The sequence below is a fragment of the Aethalodelphis obliquidens genome, unplaced genomic scaffold (genome assembly GCF_003676395.1).
Source record: "Aethalodelphis obliquidens isolate GAN/ISIS:26980383/991018 unplaced genomic scaffold, ASM367639v1 scaffold13, whole genome shotgun sequence".
NCBI classification, from domain to species: Eukaryota; Metazoa; Chordata; class Mammalia; order Artiodactyla; family Delphinidae; genus Aethalodelphis; species Aethalodelphis obliquidens.
Window position 1 is genome coordinate 25,451,743 of NW_020837957.1, and position 21,553 is coordinate 25,473,295.

Genomic DNA, 21,553 nt, shown 5'->3' on the forward strand with positions numbered 1-21,553 from the left:
GTGCTTAACCTAGCCTCGGAAAGAGATGCTGGGATAGATCCTGAGAATATAGGTAAATAAGATTCTGCCCCAGTCCTCAAGGAACTTGAGGCAGTAGCTTATTACATGTCATAAAACAGTGTGAGAGAACTATTGATAAAGTATTCCAGGAAAGCAGATGGAAGGGCAGTGAACGCAGCCTGTGGAGGTCAGCGTGGCTTATGGCGGTGATTCATGGCGTGATCCTAGGGTGAGACCGATGGTGAAGTGAAATGTCCCTCTCTTAAGTAAATCTGGTATTCAGAGTTTGAACCTTTCAAATTGATGAAAATAGGATACTTTAATTTTACGCAACCTAAAGCCTTAATCTTATGGAATTGCACAAGGCAGGTTGAATAAGTGTGACATTGCAGGGATTCTTGCCATATTGATCTGCAAAGATTCTTGACTTCTTGCTAAATCTTAAAAGGAATCTAGGGCTTCCCTGGTGGCGCAGTGGTTGAGAGTCTGCCGATGCAGGGTACAGGGGTTCGTGCCCCGGTCCGGGAAGATCCCGCATGCCGCGGAGTGGCTGGGCCCCTGAGCCATGACCGCTGAGCCTGCGCATCTGGAGCCTGTGCTCCGCAACGGGAGAGGCCACAACAGCGAGAGGCCCGCGTACTGCAAAAATAAAAATAAAAATAAAAAAGGAATCTATCACTGAAAGACAAATTCTCCCAAATGGAAAGCCTTTCTCAGATTCTAAAATTTTATAGTAGGCCTTTGCTTTTACTACAAAGGAGTTTGTTTTGTCAGTCTCCACTGTCTCCACTGACCAGAAGGAAATAAGAGCACCCAGACTTCTCAGTTTTCAAAGTAAAAGCCTTTTGGCCTTTTGTTTTTCTATCAGAAAGCTGATTATCCCCTATTGTTCCTTAATCCACAGTCACTTGGGAGCATTCCTTTCTGTGTCCCTCACTGGGAACCTTCTGAAAGGAGCTCTTATTTGAGAAAGGGAGCTCTCAGTGCTAGGCTTATCATCTCCAGATCTTCCAGGATATATTTTTTTAGGTTATCTTGGAATTGAATTTTTCAGTGAAAATACACATCTTGTGTCTTGCCCCTGGGGAGAGTAAATGTTTTTCAGAGGGTAGGTAAAGCCGGTTTTATAACACCCATCCAGCATAGCTAGCTGGGGAGCCCACTGATGCTTCCTCAGCAGCTGGGTCTGTCACAAGTACTGTGACAGTCCAAGTCCTGTTTTGATCTTGCCTAATATGGACTGTTTATTTCTATTCTTAGAAGCGTTGCCATTTAGTACTTTCACATTTCATTCTTGCAACTTATACTTTGGTTCGCTGCTGGGGAGGAAGAAAGGTGATAACGTTTGCTGTTGTTTCTAAAATTAGTTTGAGTGATTTTAAGCTGGATACAGAAACTGAGCTACATTTTGTTTTTTTACTTGGCAGCAATGGCTGCACTCTGAGATGACAAGTTGTCATTATGAGAGAGCTTTCATTAAGTTCTGCATTTATATCTTCTCAGCAAAATATTACTCTGGTTTAGGTAAATGTGAAACAGAAATGAGGAATGAAACTCATTGTTAAAACATGTTGGGAAGCATTCAACCCAATTCAAAGAAATGCACAATAAAGCAACAAGATCCTTTTCATGTGTGGAATTAGCAAAGACTTTTATTTTTAATGATGATTCCCACATCTGGTGAGAGTCCTCCTCATATTGTTTATAGGAGAGAAAATTAGTATAATCCTCTTGGGAAGTAATTTGATGTTATATATCAGAAGCCTTAAACTGTTCATGCTCTTTGATCTATTACTCTTACTTTTGGAGGTCTATGCAAAGGAAATCATATGAACAGAGTTAGAGATGTTTACAGCATTATTAGTAATAAAAAGGGAAAACATAAGGTTCAGTAGGGAAATGATTTTGTAACCTATGACATAGCCATGTATGAACTATTATGCTTCAGAAATGATGTTTCAAGAAACTACAACAACATCGAGAAAGCCTATGAGAAATGATGAGGCAAAAAGAGATCTCAATATCATAACACTGAATTTTATAATGGCATAGTTGTGTAAAACTAGCAGGCCAGCAAAAACAAAAACAAAACTGGAAGGGGAAAACGATCCTAAACATTAAGTTGTTTTTTCCCCATGTTTCCCTATTTTCTGTAAGAAGCATAGATATTTTCAATGAGTTTTTCTATCTTTTATTTATAAAATGAGTGGTGCCTCATAATGCTTACCTCTTTCTTCATTAAAAATTTAAAGGTCATATTTTATGCCTTGTAAATTGCCATGGTGATGGGATTAAATGTATAGCTTGTGACAGTGATTTTGTTTCTCTCCCTGGGTTTTAGTTGACACCTTTTGTAAGTGGTCAGAAAGTGATCTCTTTAACAGCAGTGGCTTTTTAAAAAAGTTATCTTTTATATGTTTCATAAAGTTATTATAGATGTTTGAAACTTTAGAACCATGTAAGTGGATAAATTGTCTTGCAGTCCTATGATGCATAAAATATAACAATATGTTTATGATTTCTCTTTAGGAATTTTTCAAATAGAAACTAATTGCAGAGTTTCCGGTTGACCAGGCATTCATAGGGTAAGATTAATATTCTGAATTGTGAACACATGGTAAAGATAATTACTATTACACTGGTAGCTTGGGGCAAATAAGTACTGAATACTTAGTGTGTAAAAAGAGATTACTATTCTTACAGATGTTTTGAGTAAAGTCCTTTTGATGTTTTTAAACCAATTAAACAGAAAATTAAATCTGTATACATTTTGGTAAAATGTCATCTTCCTATCCTTTGTTAGTTTTGTATGTAGGAAAGGATATGTGTATGTGTTTGATATTTGTCATTTTTTTAACATTAAAGATCTAAGGAATATAATAAATGTCTATGAGAGACTTAGACTCCATGACTCCATGTCTATATTTTTCTGATCTTTGTTTAAGGTAGCATTTTTTAAAATTAATTAATTAATTAATTTGGCTGCATTGGGTCTTCATTGCTGCGCATGGGCTTCCTCTAGTTGCGGCGGGCGGGGGTTACTCTTCGTTGCGGTGCACGCTTCTCATTGCAGTGGCGTCCCTTGTTGCGGAGCATGGGCTCTGGGCTTGTGGGCTTCAGTAGTTGTGGCATGCAGGCTCAGTAGTTGTGGTGCACGGGCTTATTTGCTCCATGGCATGTGGGATCTTCCCAGACCAGGGCTCGAACCCATGTCCCCTGCAGTGGCAGGCGGATTCTTAACCACTGCGCCACCAGGGAAGTCCCTAGGGTAGCATTTTTAATGTATAGAATTGGTTTGCCATGTTTCGGTAATGAAAACATGGCCATGCTTTCCTAGAGTAGGTAAGTCAGAAATAAACAAGTTCTATATCCTGTTGCTTCCTGCAAACATCATTCATCTTTTACAGTTGTGGAAGTTTAATCTTGAATTAGCTCTGTGGTAGAGCTTTTGACTTTAACATGATGAATGATTAATTTGTACACTGTATTAAATTGCGTGGCTCTCCAGTGTTGTGAATATGACATATGTCTTAAAGCTGTGTCACCCAGCTCTGAACATATAGTCCAGGTAAAGCAGTGGTGAGGACAGTAGATCCATCCCCTGCCGTATTCTGAACACCATTCTTCTTACAGATGAAGGTAGATACTTGGACTTCTCGAGTATATCCGCATTTCCCTGCTGATTCATTGAGTTGACTGTGAATTCTTAAAAGCTAGTAACAGATCAGCTACTTTTCTCCTTATGACTCTTCAGTGGCTTTTCCACCACTCCTATACTACTTACTATCCAAACTCTTTATCTTGACTGCAGGCCCTCTGTTACTGTACTTTCCCCAGGCTTCTGACATTCCAGCCAGGTGTCCTCCCTTCCGATCTGCACGCATCCTAAGCTTCTTGCTCCTTCTCCCTGGAATGATCTTCCCCAGTATCATCATCTGGTAGGCTCCATTTAGATCTGTGTTCTAATGGTAGTCCCTCTAAAGAGGCCTTTCCTCACTCCCCAGTCTGAAGTAGCTATGTATTCTTCGTAACATTTCTGATTTTATCATGTGTGTGGATTTGATTTTCTCTCTTTCCTTACTACACAGTAAGGTCCCTGAGAGCAGGGATCTTGTGTCTTGCACATCTATATTTCCCTAACACTTAGAACTCTGCCTGGCACATAGTAAACATTCTAAATATTTGTTGCATGAACAGACTAAATCCTGACCTTTGTTTGACAAGTACTGCTTTACCATTCTCAGTAATGTTTCACCCATTCTCTTTGGATATTTTGTTTGTGTAGAACCGAATGCACTGCTTACTTTTGTCCATCATCCCACTCATTTTGGCACTGAAATGACAGTATAAGATGGTGCTGCTAACTCTCAACTATGCATGTCTTCTCTCCACAATAGGATTGTAAATCCCATGAAAGCAGAAACAAGGCCTCATATTTCCTTGGTATGCCTTTGTAGTCCTAACCTCCATAATTGAATGTATATAAATGTTAACTTTAGAGAAAGGGTTAAGACTAGTGGCTTAATCATATGTTTAAGTATTTCTAGAATACACTGGTTTGTGTGTCCCAGAGCTAAAAAAAAAAATCTCATTTTGATTTATAGTTTTAAAAAAATTATAACACAGAAATGTCCTGGACTATTTTTGCAACTTCATGTTCCAAAACCCTGTTTTATTTGGCCTATTATTACTTAGGCTAGGTGACCAGAAGCAATGCTCTCAGCCTCCCAGTTCTTTTCAAATTAGGCAAGGTGGCCTTGAGCCCATGTTCTACCACCCTGTGACCCTAGAGAAGCTGCTTGAACATCTTTGAAATTTAGTTTCCTTATTTGTGAAGAGTTAGACTCTGATCTCTGCAGTTTCTTCTTGGGTTAAATAGTCCATATGGATTCTGCTCCTGTGAAAGGTAGGTCACCTGTGGAAGAATCACTGTAGAAGCAAATGGGCTGATGATCAGTGCTGTCAGCTAGTCATTTGAAAGGAGGCATGTGTGATGCCCCAGGGACTGCACAGGGACTGGGTTTGGCTCGACTTTATGGCTTGCGACTCTAGGGTGATGGGAGGGGGTCAGGAAAACGGTTTTATAAACAATGAAGATGGTGGAGAAGGGTTTGAGATTGCTGTCTGTTTACACATTCTAGGAATTATGTAGCCACTGGTGGCTTATGCTCTAGTGTTAATATTACAGTAATGGGACTGCAGCTTCTCTTCATTTTAAATGTATTCTAGATAATTTGGTAGCTTACTTAAAGCATCAAAGAATTGAGAAGTCTTTCTCTAAAAACACAATTACCATCTAAATTAAATGCACGATGTATTTCATAACCATCAGAAACAAGGAATAGTGAAACAATGTTCCTTAAAGTTCAACAACTCCGATTTAATTAGGATTTCTAGAGCTGTTCACATGCTCTTAATTGTCGTATTCAGTAACTTTCTCCTGGGACTTCAGGTGATATGGGTAATTTTTCTAATATTCAGCATATTATTTGATTGTTTCACAGATCCATTTCCACTCTATGGCTTTGTGTTAGAAGCTGCAGAATGATAGTTACATCACTATTCTCCTTTGGTTTCTCTGCTTTGACTATGATGTCAAACCCTTTGACTTCTGTGCTCCAGAAACACTGTGCTGCTTTTTCACCTCACTGACCCTGCTATTCTATCCCCCTTTACTGTTCCTTGTCTGATAGTCCTTGCTCATCTGATATGTTATAAAGGGGAGAGAGATTCTATTCTTCACTCACTAAATGCTTTCAAAGAATTAATTCATTTCTGTGGCACCATCTACTACTTAAATGCTCTCAACTTCCTATAGTGGATTAAAGATGGCTGCAAATACTTTGTGATTTTTCCCATCAAGAGATGGAGTCTATTTCCCTTCCTTTTGAATCTGGGCTGGATCTGTTTCCTTTTCTCCCCATCAAAAGGAAGAAATGGTGTGGAGTAATTTCTAAGGCTGGACCTTGAGGAGATTTGTAGCTCCTGCTTTTGTGTGCTTGTAACGTTCCTACTTAGAACTTAGTCACCTTGCTCCGAGGCAGCCTAAACAGCCATGTGGAGGAGTGGCAAAGCCCCTGGTCATTAGCTCAAGCTGAGCTCCAGACCAGCAGCCAGCCAAAATGCCAGCCCTGTGACTGAGGCATTTTGGACCTTCCAGCCATCACAGCGTTCCAGCCAACACCATGTGAAACAGAACTGCCTCATCATCCCACAGATTCATCAGAAATGATGAATGGTTATTTCAGCTGCTAAGTTTGGGGATGGTTTGTTACATAGCAGTAAGGAACCAAAACAAAAATTGGTACCTAGAAGGAAGGTGTTGCCACAAGAAAACATCTGGCATTGGCTTTGAGACCAGGTAGCAGTGAACCTGAAGGGGAAGTAAGAAGATTATTGGACTTCCCTGGTGGCACAATGGTTAAGAATCCACCTGCCAATGCAGGGAACACGGGTTCGAGCCCTGGTCTGGGATGATCCCACATGCCGTGGAGCAACTAAGCCCGTGCGCCACAACTACTGAGCCTGTGCTCTAGAGCCCGTGAGCCACAACTACTGAGCCCGTGTGCCACAACTACTGAAGCCCGTGTGCCTAGAGCCTGTGCTCCAAAATAAGAGAAGCCACTGCAAAGAGAAGCCTGTGCACTGCAATGAAGAGTAGCCCCCACTCACCGCAACTAGAGAAAGGCTGCACGCAGCAATGAAGACCCAATGCAGCCATAAATAAATAAATAAATAAAAGTTTTTAAAAAAGAAGATTCTTAATGGTGGCTCGAAGAGCAGTGAGGAAATTGCTATTGGAGGATATAAAACGGTACCTTTGTTATGTATTGACAAAAAAATTAACAAGATTGACACAGTAACATGGAAGATAAAAAATGAACCTAACTGATTTGTGGATCTAGCTTAGATTTCCCAGCAGAGTATTGGAAGTACCAGTTGACTTTTTTAAACCATTTATGACCAAAGTATTGTAAGAGAGAGATTAATTATAGAAGAAATGGTTCAGATTTTAAGTAGACTTTAGAGGACATATTTCCAATCCAGAATTTTCTGGGGTCGTGAATAAAACTGTTTCTTTCAAAGTAAGAAATGGCCTCAGGTTGAAAGATCAGATCCAGAGTAGCACTAGTGCAGTAAAACTTGGTCTTAAGGTGCAAATAAAAGCCAGGGCACAGGTATAGGACCCTGTATTAAGACTTCAAAAAGATTTAAGGCAGTGCGTCTTCTCAGCTAGATAGAAAGGCTTCTAAGAATCTTAAGGGTGTTGTCCCATAGCATCCTGGACATGATTTAGAGGACAAGATCCTAGACTTCAAGCCTGAACTTGATGCCGTAGCAGAATGAAACTTCTGGGGGACTTGGCAGAGGGTGAGGCTTTCATGTGGGAGGAATGTAAATCATTTGTGGGCAGAGAGTAGACTGCAGTGGATTAAGCACGGCTGCACATTCTTTGCCACTTTTCCCACTGAGAGGAGGCATTTGCCTCCTTGAATCTGGGCTGGTACCTGACTCCTCTGACCAACAGAATATAGTGGACATGACACCGTGTAGCTTTGAGAGCTATCCCATAAAAGAACTGCAGGTTTTATCTCTTTGCTTGGAATGCACTATTTTAGAACCCAACCACCAAGCTATGCGAGGACACTCAAACAGCCACAAGAAGTCTCACACAAAGTACCAGCCAGCAGTCAGCACCAACTACCAACCTGATGAATGAGGACATTTTGGACCTTCCAGCCATCTTTGTGCCAGCCAACACCAGGAAATAAAAGAACCACCCACAGAATCACAAGAAATAAAACTATTTTAAGCTATTAAGGTTTGGAATATGCAGAATAGTTAGCCAAATCCTTCCCATCTATATGATTCCAAGTTCTAGCCTCTCTGTGGAAAGGCTTAATCACCTTAGATACACCCTGCCTAACATGTGAACGTAATATTCTTTGGCCTTCTGCATTTTTGTACGTTCAGTTATTTATTGTACAAATACTTACTGTACACTATGTGCTATAAACTGTGGAAGATCCTATAATACCACAGGATCAGAATCCGAATCCTTTGACCCCGTTTCTCCATGGACCTCTCTTAGGACATTTGATGTTGCTAAGTGGCATTGAATTTTCATTTACAGTGACTATTTCATTCACTGCCTTCTTCTCAAATATATTACAAAAGTTTTCCGTATTATTTCTGGCCCACGTGATTGAAATAGCCTTTCAAGCCCCTTGTTTCTAATTCTTCTCCTCAAATCCATCCTGCAAATCTCTCTAGTTCAGTGACTCAGTATTCCCCCACCTTACACCTGAATCTCTGAAGGTTCCTGTAGTTGATGGTAGCTGTTACTTTGTAGTTTGTGGGGAGCACTCTAGACATCTGAAACTTCAGGAAGACTTAAAAGGTAGGCATTTTCCCCAGATATTTCATTGCCAATCTATCTTGTGAGCTTTCTCCTCCTGGGAGATTTGAAAAAAAAAAAAAATTGCTGGCCTCACCTAGACCAACTAAAGTGTTCTTTAAGAGTGGCCCTGGGTTTAAGTTTCTTATAAAAGTACCCCAGGGGATTCTAATGTGAAGCCAAAGTTGAGAACCACTGTCTTAGATTTGTGATTCTCAAAAAGTGGTCTCTGCACCAGCAACATCAACTAGGAATTTGTTAGAAATACACATTCTTGCGGCCTAATGCAGACCTAATGAATCAGAAACTCCGAGGGTGGGACCTATCACATTGTGATTTCATAAGCTCTCCAGTGATTTATGAACATTGATGTTAGAGAAACACTTTACTAGATGAATCCTAGTTCCCTTCTAGATCTCAAAACTAGTGTCTGGCTAGTGATCATTTAAGTGCTTGAAAAATGCTAAGTAATTGTCATCAGTTCTCTGAAGAGTGGTTCAGGGGGTTATTTATAATAGTATAAAGCAAAGGAGCAAATTAATCCTGGATACTGACGCATCGTTTCTCAGAGAGAGAACTCAAAGAGCTCGGTGCTTTGTGACCACCTAGAGGGGTGGGATGGGGAGGGTGGGAGGGAGATGCAAGAGGGAGGAGATATGGAGATATATGTGTATGTATAGCTGATTTATTTTGTTATAAAGCAGAAACTAAGACACCATTGTAAAGCAATTATACTCCAATAAAGATGTTAAACAAAAAAAAGAAAGACAAAAAAAATTGCAGTTAGATATATGTTAGAACCAAGAAACATCTTTTTTTTTCAATAAATTTATTTATTTTTATTTATTTAATTTTGGCTGCATTGGGTCTTTTGTTGCTGCGTGCGGGCTTTCTCTAGTTGCGGCGAGCAGGGGCTACTCTTTGTTGTGGTGCACGGGCTTCTCATTGCAGTGGCTTCTCTTGTTGCAGAGCACAGGCTCTAGGCACACGGGCGTCAGTAGTTATGGCACACGGGCTCAGTAGTTGTGGCTCGTGGGCTCTAGAGCACAGGCTCAGTAGTTGTGGTGCACGGGCTTAGTTGCTTTGCGTCATGTGGGATCTTCCCGGACCAGGGCTCGAACCTGTGTCCTCTGCTTTGGCAGGTGGATTCTTAACCACTACGCCACCAGGGAAGCCCAGACCCAAGAAACATCTTGATGAGAAGTAGGACTAAGCATTTTGAAAGGATGTAAGGCGATTTTAAAATCAATTTTCAGTGAGAGTAGTATAGAGAAACCCCATTCTGTATTGTTTGGCTGTGTCCCTGCCTGGGGCCAGAGACAGAGAGCTTTGAAGTAGCATCCAGTTCTCATCATACAATGACTCTAAATACCATCTGATCATCATTTGTTTATTTTTTCACTGGTTGTTTTGGAAATGCTTTCAAAGTAAAACAAGGACTAGTGGGAAGTAAAGACTGGCTAACTTGAGTGTTGTTGTTCCAGTCTTAGAGACTTTGGGGTGAGATTGTCAGATGAATTCATGTGCTTTGAAAAGCTTTTATGATTTTTTTAACGAGGTTTAAAAGCTAAAGGAATGGGATTAGGACCATAAAATCCTTTACTTTTAACATTGTTTCTTTGAACTGATTTAGTGCATTTGTATATTAGAAATAGAGATCTGATTTGGATTGGATCCTCATTGTTTGCAAAAATCCGGTCTGGAAAAAATTTCCTGGACACACAAACAGTATTAAATTTTGTAACGACAAAGGGCAGCTATGCTCTAACTCTCCAGTTAAGCACTTCAATTAGAAAAATTAACATCATTTAACATATAGGAATGCTTGAGACTTTTCATACATCATTAAATCCAGATGCTATATATTTATATAAAGTCTTAAATTGTTCAGTGGAAAATGTTCAGTAGAAAAAGTCTAGCTGAGAAAGCAGATTATATAGTATGTAAATGGAGACATTGTGGAAAGCTATATCCTTTGTATCCTTGTCTTTCAAAGATTAAAATGGAACCCAGTTATAATGCAGATGTTGGGGTAAGTTGATGTCTTAGTCCCTTCAGGCTGCTATAGCAAACTACCACAGACTGGATAACTTAAACAACAAACATTTATTTCTCACAGTTTCTGGAGGCTGGGAAGTCTAAGATCATGGCACCAGCAGATTGTGTCTGATGAGAACTCACTTCCTAGTTCATAGATGGCCACGTTCTTGCTGTTTCCTTACATAGTGGAAGGGGCAGGAGAGCTCTCTGGGGTCCCCTTTATAAGGGCACTAATCCCATTCACGAGGGCTCCACCCTCATGACCTAATCACCTCCCAAGGCACCACCTCCTCATACTATGACATTGAGGGATTAGGATTTCAAAATATGTATTTTTCAGGGACACAAACATTCAGTCCGTTGCAGTTAGGTAAGGGAGTTAAATATTCAACTTTTTTTTAGCTTTTGAAAAAACTCAGACTGGCTTAATTGGATTAAATGGTCTGGACAGTGTGGTCTGGTGTGGACAAGCCCTAAGATTTTAGCCTGAGGACCTGGGTTCTAGTTGTTACTATTTCTTGCCAGTTTCGTCACCTTGGACGAGATAACTCCTTTGGGCCTGCCTTATTTTCCAAATGTGAAGAAAAATATTTATCTTAATGGTTTGTTGTAGGTATGAAACAAATTAATGTAAATGAAAGTGCTTTGAAAGTAGGAAAACAGATATTAGATTATTAATAACAGATTTTTATTTGTTCTCTGATTGACAAGGAAGTCATCAAAGGAAATCTGAATTAGATGATTAGAGGAAAAGTTTATAATTCTTAAAAAGATGAACAGGAAAAATTCTTTACAAATAGTTCTCAGTTAGAATAAATATGGCAGGGCTTCCCTGGTGGTGCAGTGGTTAAGAATCCACCTGCCAATGCAGGGGACACGGGTTCAAGCCCTGGTCCAAGGAAGATCCCACGTGCTGTGGAGCAACTAAGCCCATGCGCCACAACTACAGAGCCAGTGCTCTAGAGCCCATGAGCCACAACTATTGAGCCTGCGTACCACAACTACTGAAGCCCGCACGCCTAGAGCCCGTGCTCCACAACAGGAGAAGCCCCTGCAATGCAATGAAGAGTAGGCCCTGCTTACCGCAACCAGAGAAAAGCCCACACACAGCAACGAAGACCCAACGCAGCCAAATAAAAAATAATAATAATTAAATAAATAAAATAAGAAAAAGAATAAATATGGCGAACTTGTCGTCAGTTGTGGTTTGCTAACAGGTTAGTTATAGTAGTTTCTCATTCTGATTATTTTAAAATATTACTGTAGTTGGAGGTTTGTGACTTTCTTTCTTTTTGTGCTTAAAGTAGAAAATATATTTGCAACATCTAAAGGAAACTGTATTGTGCAGGAAGTATCATGACAGCTGGGTAGCATTCTGGAGTTATGCAATAAATTCTTTCCTGGCACATTACAGATGCAATGCAGTAGAAGAATATGTAAAATGTTTCAAAGATCAAATGTCTTTATTGTGCTTAACTACACATAAATGCAGTTGTGTATCGTATGTTGTCAGTCTTTTAAAAATGAATTGTGAATAAGAAACTCATATTCCAGTGGTGCTAAGTATGAATTAATACATGCTGAGTTGTCACACACTAACTGTGCTTTCTGGCCTGCAAAATAATTTGATCTTCAGTAGTAATTATAAAGAAGGCTTTACACATGGATTGGTAAAACCAAAGTAAATTTCAGACATGCTAACTCTTTGATCTTTGAAAATGACAAGGTTGCAAGAGTATTGCTAAAAATACCTTAAATACAATTTGGGGTCAGTACTCTGAGCCGGATTTTGAGTACTTAATAAACCAAAAAAGGATTGTGTTTTCCAGGCAAATATATAAACCTTCTCAACAAGTTTTCAGAGGATACATAGGCACTAAAAAATGCAATTTTCACACCCAACTAAAAAAATTTTGTGTGTTTTAGAATGTTCTCACATTTCAAACTAATCAGTATATATGTAATTTAAGCTATTGCAAATGATTGAAGTAGATGCTAAAAATGACTTATATTAATCTATAAGGTGAGAAACAAAAACCAATAGGTTTTAATATAAAAGGTAGCTACATTTAATAATGTCATAATTTCAGAGAATTTCAGTCATATTTCTGAGCTGTGTCTTAAAAAGTTATTGACTTGTAACTGTATTTAATGAATCAGTAGGCTAAATTTTAAGAGCACTGAGTCTCATTTGGATAGATGTATCATAAAGTGCAGAAATTATATGGTTTGACAGGCCATCTGATGAATGCAAATAAGACCAACTGTGTATGAGGATTGAATGAGCGAAATTAGCATATGCAGACTGCTTGGAAGAAGCTAAGTGTTCATCTAAGTGTTGTAGATACAGCATTTTAAAATATGTTAACATCTAAATTTCTGTAGAAACTTCTCTGTAAGTTAAGGAAGTTCAGAGGCTGAGGGCAATCTGGTATGTGGATGGGGTCTTATATAAATAGCTTTGCCAGAATGTCTCCCAGTGTGAAAAGTAAACTGGTCTATGAAAATCCACTTGCCATGTAATGTTTTATGATGGAGAGGGTCTCTAACGACAGTATCTCCAATTTTGTTTGTTTGTATGACCACAGCTATTTCAAGATATCTATACTTTCTCACAGAATGAAGACAATCACAGAGATGGTGTGTCTAAGAAATTTCAAAAGGTGTAGGCCTCCTGACTGAAGCACAGTCAACTTATTGGATTCATTTTTTTTCATTATAGTAAGTATAAATATTTAAAGTATATTGTTTTGGCCAATGTTGACTTGTGCTCTTTGTTGAATAAATATTTGCTGTCTGTCAAATACCCTCATCGTTAGAGCTGTTTGTGTTTACATTCTTCTACAATTTCAGTTGTGTATCTGAAATGAATATAACTCCCAGCATCTTTGAGGGGACAAATAAAGCCATAGACTTTGAGTTGGCAGAGCCCTTAGAGATGATGTCATTCACTTTCTTTATCCATTACAAGAAATTCCTTTGCAACATCCTTGACGGATGGTCATCTTATTCAGGTCAGCCCAGGTAGGAGAAGGGCCTGAACTATTTCACAGAACTATTTCTATGGATGTTCTACTACCGATTAAATCAAAATGTCACTTTCTAAAATGTGCACCCACCTAGTTCTGCCTCTGGAACAAATCCACTTATTCTTTAATCCAAGAGGTAGTCCTGCGAAAATGTAAAGATAAATTCTCAGGTTCCCCTAGTCATCTTTTATCTCAGCTGAGTATCATCAGTTACCTGTGTTCCTCCATAGGAAATGGTTCGTAGACAAGTAGCTCCCGATTATTTTGTTGCCCAATTAGTTTTTAACCTATGACTGAACGTTGGGTTCCAGGTGTGATCTTACCAGGCAGACACAGAAGGATTGTTGCCCCTTTATCTGGGTTCATGATTTAATATGGCCACAGATTATAGTCATATTATGGCTATATTTAGCATAAAGATAGCATATAGCTATATTTTGCATAATAGCTATGACACAATTAGCTTAATGCGTGCATTCATGTCAACTAAAATCCTTAGGTATTTTTCACAGTGATTTCTGCCCTCCTTTCCTCCCATCATGTTGATGCTATTTTGGGGTCTAAGCCCAGACTTTCTGTCGCATATAATCCTCTTGTTTTTGGTTTTTGTCTTGTCTTGACACACAGTTATGATTAACTGCAGTGGATTGAAGCAGAAGGGGAGGAGTTGAGAGTTAGAAATAGACCCACTAAACTAGAGTAAGGGAGGGAAACTCTGGAAAATTATTTAATCAAGCCATAGGTCCTAAGAGAAAGTTGAATCCATATAATATGATGATGGCCAGAGAGGATGCAGGTGGAAAGTGGTGCTCCAGGTTAGTAGTTAAAATCAAGGATCCTGGGATGCCTTAGCAAGGGGGAGAGCATGAAGGTATAGGGTTCAGGGTCAGATGGTCAGGAATATGTTAGGGCTGACCAGCAAAAGAAAAGACAGTTATTCATAGGTATCAGAGCCTCTGTAATGGGATTCTAGGGTTCAAGGCAGGGTACCATTCCCTTGAAGGAAGACTAATGAGAGCAAAACAGTTTTTCTTGGGGGTGCTACCAGTACTAGGGTATCTAGAAAGAGAAACTCAGACCCAGGAAAGATAAGACTTAAGACTCAAAAAAGTGTAAGAGAAGTCCATGGATGAAGGTTGCAGCTGAACCACCAGCAAAGATGCTACTGTGATTTTTTTTAACCAGAATTGTTATAAATCCAAATTTTTCCTTTTATCTGTCTTACTCTGTGCCGTCTTATAGGTGGTCTGGATTTTACTAGTTAACAATTTTTTAAACGATTTAGGTAAGGCTGAATACTACATAAACCATTTCTGTAAAGAGCATTGTCTGAATACTTTAAATATGAAAATGCAAAATCCACCTTGTTTTTCTGAAGGCAAAAATAATAATAGCATGTGCCCTTAATCATTTATACTATTAGTACTTTGCCATCAAAACATTAAACATGAGAGAGAGTCCCTTCCGCAGTGTTGTAACTGGGGCTTCCTTCCCCATCCATTTTTTAAGCCATTACCATTTTGTGCCAGCTTTTAAATATTCTAAGTTGGATGCAAACGTAAGTTACAAAGCAAGAGCTTGGGGGGAAAGGAGATAATGTATTAAATCACAGTTTGTTCTGAACATAGAATTGGTACATCCCTCTAATCCTAAGGGATGATTTTATAAAGCAGTGCTTGCTCAAAGGAAGTTCCTTGTCGTGGTTGAAACACAACTCTTAGGTTGTACCCGACGCTCCAGACTGGGGAGTGGAATGTGAAAGAGAGCTTATTCAGACCATTTGGAAGGTACAAAATGTGGCTGTTAGAAATTAGTAGCATAAGAACAAGTTTTCCTAATGATGATTGAAGAAAATTCAGCTTCTGGTTTTTAGTAGCTTAGCATGAAGTGAAGATGCAGGAGGAAACGAGATAGTTGCTTCACGTCCTGCACCAAATAAATACCTTTACAGATCCAATCTGGCTGTCACCAAATGGTCTCTCATCTAAGGGACTTTAAAGTGCTCAGTTGGCATAGCCTAAGGCTTTGAATGAAACCAGGAAACTTTGATACCTTTTGATCATCAGCCCTGCTTCCCAGGTTTTGCCCCTGAGTTAAATCCTACTTGGTTATGTACAAGCCTTAGAGTTTAAGCTTATTTGGGGTACTTGCTTCAGTGGTTTTTCTTTTATTTTCCTCCTCCAGTTTCTGTCCTCCTACAAGGGAAAGTCATGATTACACTAACAGAGCTAAAATGTTTAGCAGACGCCCAGTCGTCTTATCACATCCTAAAACCGTGGTGGGACGTCTTTTGGTATTACATCACCCTGATCATGCTGCTGGTGGCCGTGCTGGCTGGAGCCCTCCAGCTCACACAGAGCAGGGTTCTGTGCTGTCTTCCGTGTAAGGTGGAATTCGACAATCACTGCGCCGTGCCTTGGGACATCCTGAAAGCCAGCGTGAACACGTCTTCCGATCCCGGGACGCCGCTTCCGCTCCCCCTCAGAATCCAGAACGACCTCCACCGACAGCAGTACTCCTACATCGACGCCGTCTGTTATGAGAAGCAGCTCCACTGGTTCGCAAAGTTCTTTCCCTACCTGGTGCTCTTGCACACGCTCATCTTCGCAGCCTGCAGCAACTTTTGGCTGCACTACCCCAGTACCAGTTCCAGGCTCGAGCATTTTGTGGCCATCCTTCACAAGTGCTTCGATTCTCCGTGGACCACCCGTGCCCTGTCAGAGACGGTGGCTGAGCAGTCAGTGAGGCCCCTGACACTCTCCAAGTCCAAGGTTTTGCTTTCTTCCTCAGGGTGCTCAGCTGAGGTTGATTCCAACAAGCAGTCATTGCCCTACCCGCAGCCTGGCTTAGAGTCAGCTGGCATAGAAAGCCCAACTTCTAGCGTCCTGGACAAGAAGGAGGGCGAACAGGCCAAAGCCATCTTTGAAAAAGTGAAAAGGTTCCGCATGCACGTGGAACAGAAGGATATCATTTATAGAGTGTATCTGAAGCAGATAATAGTCAAAGTCATTTTGTTTGTCCTCATCATAACTTACGTTCCGTATTTTTTAACCTACATTACTCTTGAAATTGACTGTTCAGTGGATGTGCAGGCTTTTACTGGATATAAGCGCTACCAGTGTGTCTACTCCTTGGCAGAAATATTTAAGGTCCTGGCTTCATTTTATGTCATCTTGGTTATACTTTATGGTCTTACCTCCTCCTACAGCTTGTGGTGGATGCTGCGGAGTTCTCTGAAGCAATATTCTTTTGAGGCGCTGAGAGAAAAAAGCAACTACAGTGACATCCCGGATGTCAAGAATGACTTCGCCTTCATTCTGCATCTGGCTGATCAGTATGATCCCCTTTACTCCAAACGCTTCTCCATATTCCTGTCAGAGGTCAGTGAGAACAAACTGAAACAGATCAACCTCAACAACGAATGGACGGTCGAGAAACTGAAAAGCAAGCTTGTGAAAAATTCCCAGGACAAGATAGAACTGCATCTTTTCATGCTAAACGGTCTTCCAGACAATGTCTTTGAGCTGACAGAAATTGAAGTGCTAAGCCTGGAGCTGATCCCTGAGGTCAAGCTGCCTTCTGCGGTCTCGCAACTGGTCAACCTCAAGGAGCTCCACGTGTACCATTCGTCTCTGGTGGTCGACCATCCTGCCCTGGCCTTTCTAGAGGAGAATTTAAAAATCCTCCGCCTGAAATTTACTGAAATGGGGAAAATTCCACGCTGGGTATTTCATCTGAAGAATCTCAAGGAGCTTTACCTGTCAGGCTGTGTTCTACCTGAGCAGGTGAGTACCATGCAGTTGGAGGGCTTTCAGGACTTGAAAAACCTGAGGACCCTCTACTTGAAGAGCAGCATCTCCCGGATCCCACAAGTCATTACAGACCTCCTGCCTTCGCTGCAGAAGTTGTCCCTCGATAACGAGGGGAGCAAGCTGGTTGTATTGAACAACTTGAAAAAGATGGTCAATCTGAAAAGCCTGGAGCTGATCAGCTGCGACCTGGAACGCATTCCGCACTCCATTTTCAGTCTGAACAATTTGCATGAGTTAAACCTCAAAGAAAATAACCTTAAAACTGTGGAAGAGATCATTAGCTTTCAGCATCTCCAGAATCTTTCCTGCTTAAAGTTGTGGCACAATAACATAGCTTATATTCCGGCCCAGATTGGGGCATTATCTAATCTAGAGCAACTCTCTTTGGACCATAATAACGTTGAGAATCTGCCCCTGCAGCTTTTCCTATGCACCAAACTGCATTATTTGGATCTAAGCTATAACCACCTGACCTTCATTCCTGAAGAAATCCAGTATCTGAGTAATTTGCAGTACTTTGCTGTGACCAACAACAATGTAAGTAAATCCATTCTGCCCTTTATTTGGCCAGTCATTTGAGCATCTGCTGTTGCAGTGTGTGATGTAGTTAAAGATAATGGACTTTAAGTCATACTAAGCATCCTGAGCTCGGCCTGACTACCACTTCTAGACATGTGACCATGGACCAATTATCAAAACACTGAGCATCAGTTTTTCATCTAATTTACAAGTTGTCATGGAGATTTTATGAAAAAATATATAAACATTTGGCACAGTTCATGGCACATAGTAGGTACTCAACAAGTGTTCTCTTTATCCTCTTTCTCTGTGTTTTACATAAACATTACAATTGAAGTGTTTTAAACTAATTAATTAGTTATGGCAGGGCTTGCTTTCATTTTGGAAAAGTCTTAAGTATTTAGAAAGTTTCATAAAACTTTTCAGCTTTCTAAATCTGTCATAGGAGAACTTTTTGTTAAAAATACTGTGATCATGAATTATTCATAAGTCTTTTTTGTGATACAGTAAGAAAGACTTGAAATGTCCATGCATGTCTAGAAAGACAATTCAAAATGAAAGGCCTGGTTCTATAATGCAACACTAGGGCTCCTTAGAAGCTTTTTCCAGCATCTGTGCTTTAAAAATGAACCATAATTTGCAACAGTAAAGCCAAGTTAAGGAAAAGTTAACTTTGCTGAAACAAGAAAAAACAAAATAAATGAGCAGTTTCCTAGGTTAAAATGTGAAGGAGGAGGAAAAAGACAAAAAATCATGCGGGCTGAAAGGGCAAGAGAATGACGGTAATATCCATATGGGAAGAAGAAAAAAAACCTGTCAGAAATCAGGTCTGCCAAAAGATGAAAGTGATCCTCCTCTAGTTAAAAATGGGAACCGTTTTCTTCTGCTCTACCCAAAAAGGTACTATCTCCTGGACTTTTTATAATTCATATTTCATGCTAAATATAGCTACCAGCATGGTGTTGGCTAGTAAACATGTTAATCACCAGACAGTATTTTCAGAAACCATGGATTGTTGGAAAAATACCAGAGAGGTGGGGAATGAGGCACAATTCATACTGACTTTTAGAATTCTATGATTTTACTCATACGTAAAAGGATAGAATCCACTATACAATAAACAAAACATCTTCATGTCTTAAAGGATTATGAGGTTTTAAAACTCCTTTAAGGTTGATCTAGATTAGCAGTTTACATCAGAATTACCTGAAGGGCCTGTTAAAACACGGATTGCTGAGCCCCACTCCACAGTTCTGATTCAGTAAGTAGGTCTGCAGTTTGCAGTTCTAAAAATCTCAGGTGAAGTTGGTGCTGCTGCTCTGGTGACCATACTTTGAAAACTACAGGTCTAGAGATTTATCATAAGTGTTGTTTAATTATGCAGTTGATTAATATTAGTATTTTAGTATACTTTTTCTGTTGTTAAACCTATAATAAAAAGTATAAATAATTCTTTTGAAAGGCATTGGTTTCACCAAGTTGCTGTACAGTTAAATCACGCCATAATTTTTTTTTTCTTCCAGTGTGAACAGATTAACACGCTTTTATTAAGCAATCTCTGAATATATGTAGGAAGAATAATACCCCAAGACCCTTCAGTTCTGCTGCTTAGGGTTACTCCATGAGGGAACAACCCATTCTTTTTTTATAACAAAGTGAATCAGTTATGCATATACATATATCCCCATATCTCCTCCCTCTTGCATCTCCCTCCCTCCCACCCTCCCTATCCCACCCCTCTAGTTGGTCACAGAGCACCCAGCTGATCTCCCTGTGCTATGCAGCTGCTTCCCACTAGCTATCTATTTTACATTGGGTAGTGTATATATGTCCATGCCACTCTCTCACTTCGTCCCAGCTTACCCTTCCCACTCCGAGTCCTCAAGTCCATTCTCTACATCTGTGTCTTTATTCCTGTCCTGCCCCTAGGTTCGTCAGAACCTTTTTTTTTTTTTTTTAGATTCCATATATATGTGTAAGCATATGGTATTTATTTTTCTCTTTCTGACTTACTTCACTCTGTATGACACATTCTACGTCCACCCACCTCACTACAAATAACTCAATTTCATTTTTTTTATGGCTGAGTGATATTCCATTGTATATATGTGCCACATCTTCTTTATCCATTCATCTGTCGATGGACACTTAGGTTGCTTCCATGTCCTGGCTATTGTAAATAGAGCTGCAATGAACATTTTGGTACATGACTCTTTTTGAATTTCGGTTTTCTCAGGGTATATGCCCCAGTAGTGGGATTGCTGGGTCGTATCGTAGTTCTATTTTTAGTTTTTTAAGGAACCTCCATACTGTTCTCCATAGTGTCTGTATCAATTTACATTCCCACCAACAGTGCAAGAGGGTTCCTTTTCCTCCACACCCACTTCAGCATTTATTGTTTGTAGATTTTTTGATGATAGCCATTCTGACTGGTGTGAGGTGGTACCTCATAGTTTTGATTTGCGTTTCTCTAATGATTAGTGATTTTGAGCATCCTTTCATGTGTTTCTTGGCAATCTGTTTATCTTCTTTGGAGAAATGTCTATTAAGGCCTTCTGCCCATTTTTGGATTTGGTTGTTTGTTTTTTTGATATTGAGTTGCATGAGCTGCTCGTAAATTTTGGAGGTTAATCCTTTGTCAGTTGCTTCATTTGCAAATATTTTCTCCCATTCCGAGCATTGTCTTTTCGTCTTGGTGATGGTTTCCTTTGCTATGCAAACTTTTAAGTATCATTAGGTCCCATTTGTTTATTTTTGTTTTTATTTCCATTTCTCTAGGAGGTGGGTCAAAAAGGATCTTGCTGTGATTTATGTCATAGAGTGTTCTGCCTGTTTTCCTCTAAAAGTTTGATAGTGTCTGGCCTTACCCTTAGGTCTTTAATCCATTTTGAGTTTATTTTTGTGTATGGTGTTAGGGAATGTTCTAATTTCATTCTTATACATGTAGCTGTCCAGTTTTCCCAGCACCACTTAGTGAAGAGGCTGTCTTTTCTCCATTGTATATTCTAGCCTCCTTTATCAAATATAAGGTAACCATATGTGCGTGGGTTAATCTCTGGGCTTTCTATCCTGTTCCATTGATCTATATTTCTGTTTTTGTGCCAGTACCATACTGTCTTGATTACTGTAGCTTTGTAGTATAGTCTGAAGTCCAGGAGCCTGATTCCTCCAGCTCCATTTTTCTTTCTCAAGATTGCTTTGGCTATTCGGGGTCTTTTGTGTTTCCATACGAATTTTGAAATTTTTTGTTCTAGTTCTGTGAAAAACATCATTGGTAGTTTGATAGGGATTGCATGGAATCTATAGATTGCTTTGGGTAGTATAGTCATTTTCACAGTGTTGATTCTTCCAATCCAAGAACATGGTATATCTGTCCATCTGTTTTTGTCGTCTTTAATTTCTTTCATCAGGGTCTTATAGTTTTCTGTATATATGTAGTTTGTCTCCTTAGGTAGGTTTATTCCTAGGTATTTTATTCTTTTTGTTGTAGTGGTAAATGGGAGTGTTTCCTTAATTTCTCTTTCAGGTTCTTCATCAATAATGTATAGGAATACAAGAGATTTCCGTGCATTAATTTTGTATCCTGCTACTTTACCAAATTCGTTGATTAGCTCTAGTAGTTTGCTGGTAGCATCTTTAGGATTCTCTATGTATAGTATCATGTCATCTGCAAACAGTGACAGCTTTACTTCTTCTTATCCGATTTGGATTCCTTTTATTTCTTTTTCTTCTCTGATTGCTGTGGCTAAAACTTC

The 21,553-nt window shown here is 39.7% G+C and overlaps 1 protein-coding gene across 2 annotated transcripts in view; it reads left to right on the forward strand.

Moving 5' to 3' along the window:
* The window catches only part of LRRC8B (leucine rich repeat containing 8 VRAC subunit B), a 74,049-nt gene that overhangs the window by 37,178 nt on the left and 15,318 nt on the right, over positions 1-21,553 (forward strand). For both annotated transcript variants that reach the window (XM_027114276.1, XM_027114277.1), the window contains 3 exons: positions 2,530-2,585; positions 13,057-13,159; positions 15,652-17,816. In XM_027114276.1, the coding sequence (XP_026970077.1) occupies positions 15,678-17,816 (2,139 nt within the window). In that variant the 5' untranslated portion in view covers positions 2,530-2,585; positions 13,057-13,159; positions 15,652-15,677. The remainder of the gene's footprint in view (positions 1-2,529; positions 2,586-13,056; positions 13,160-15,651; positions 17,817-21,553) is intronic.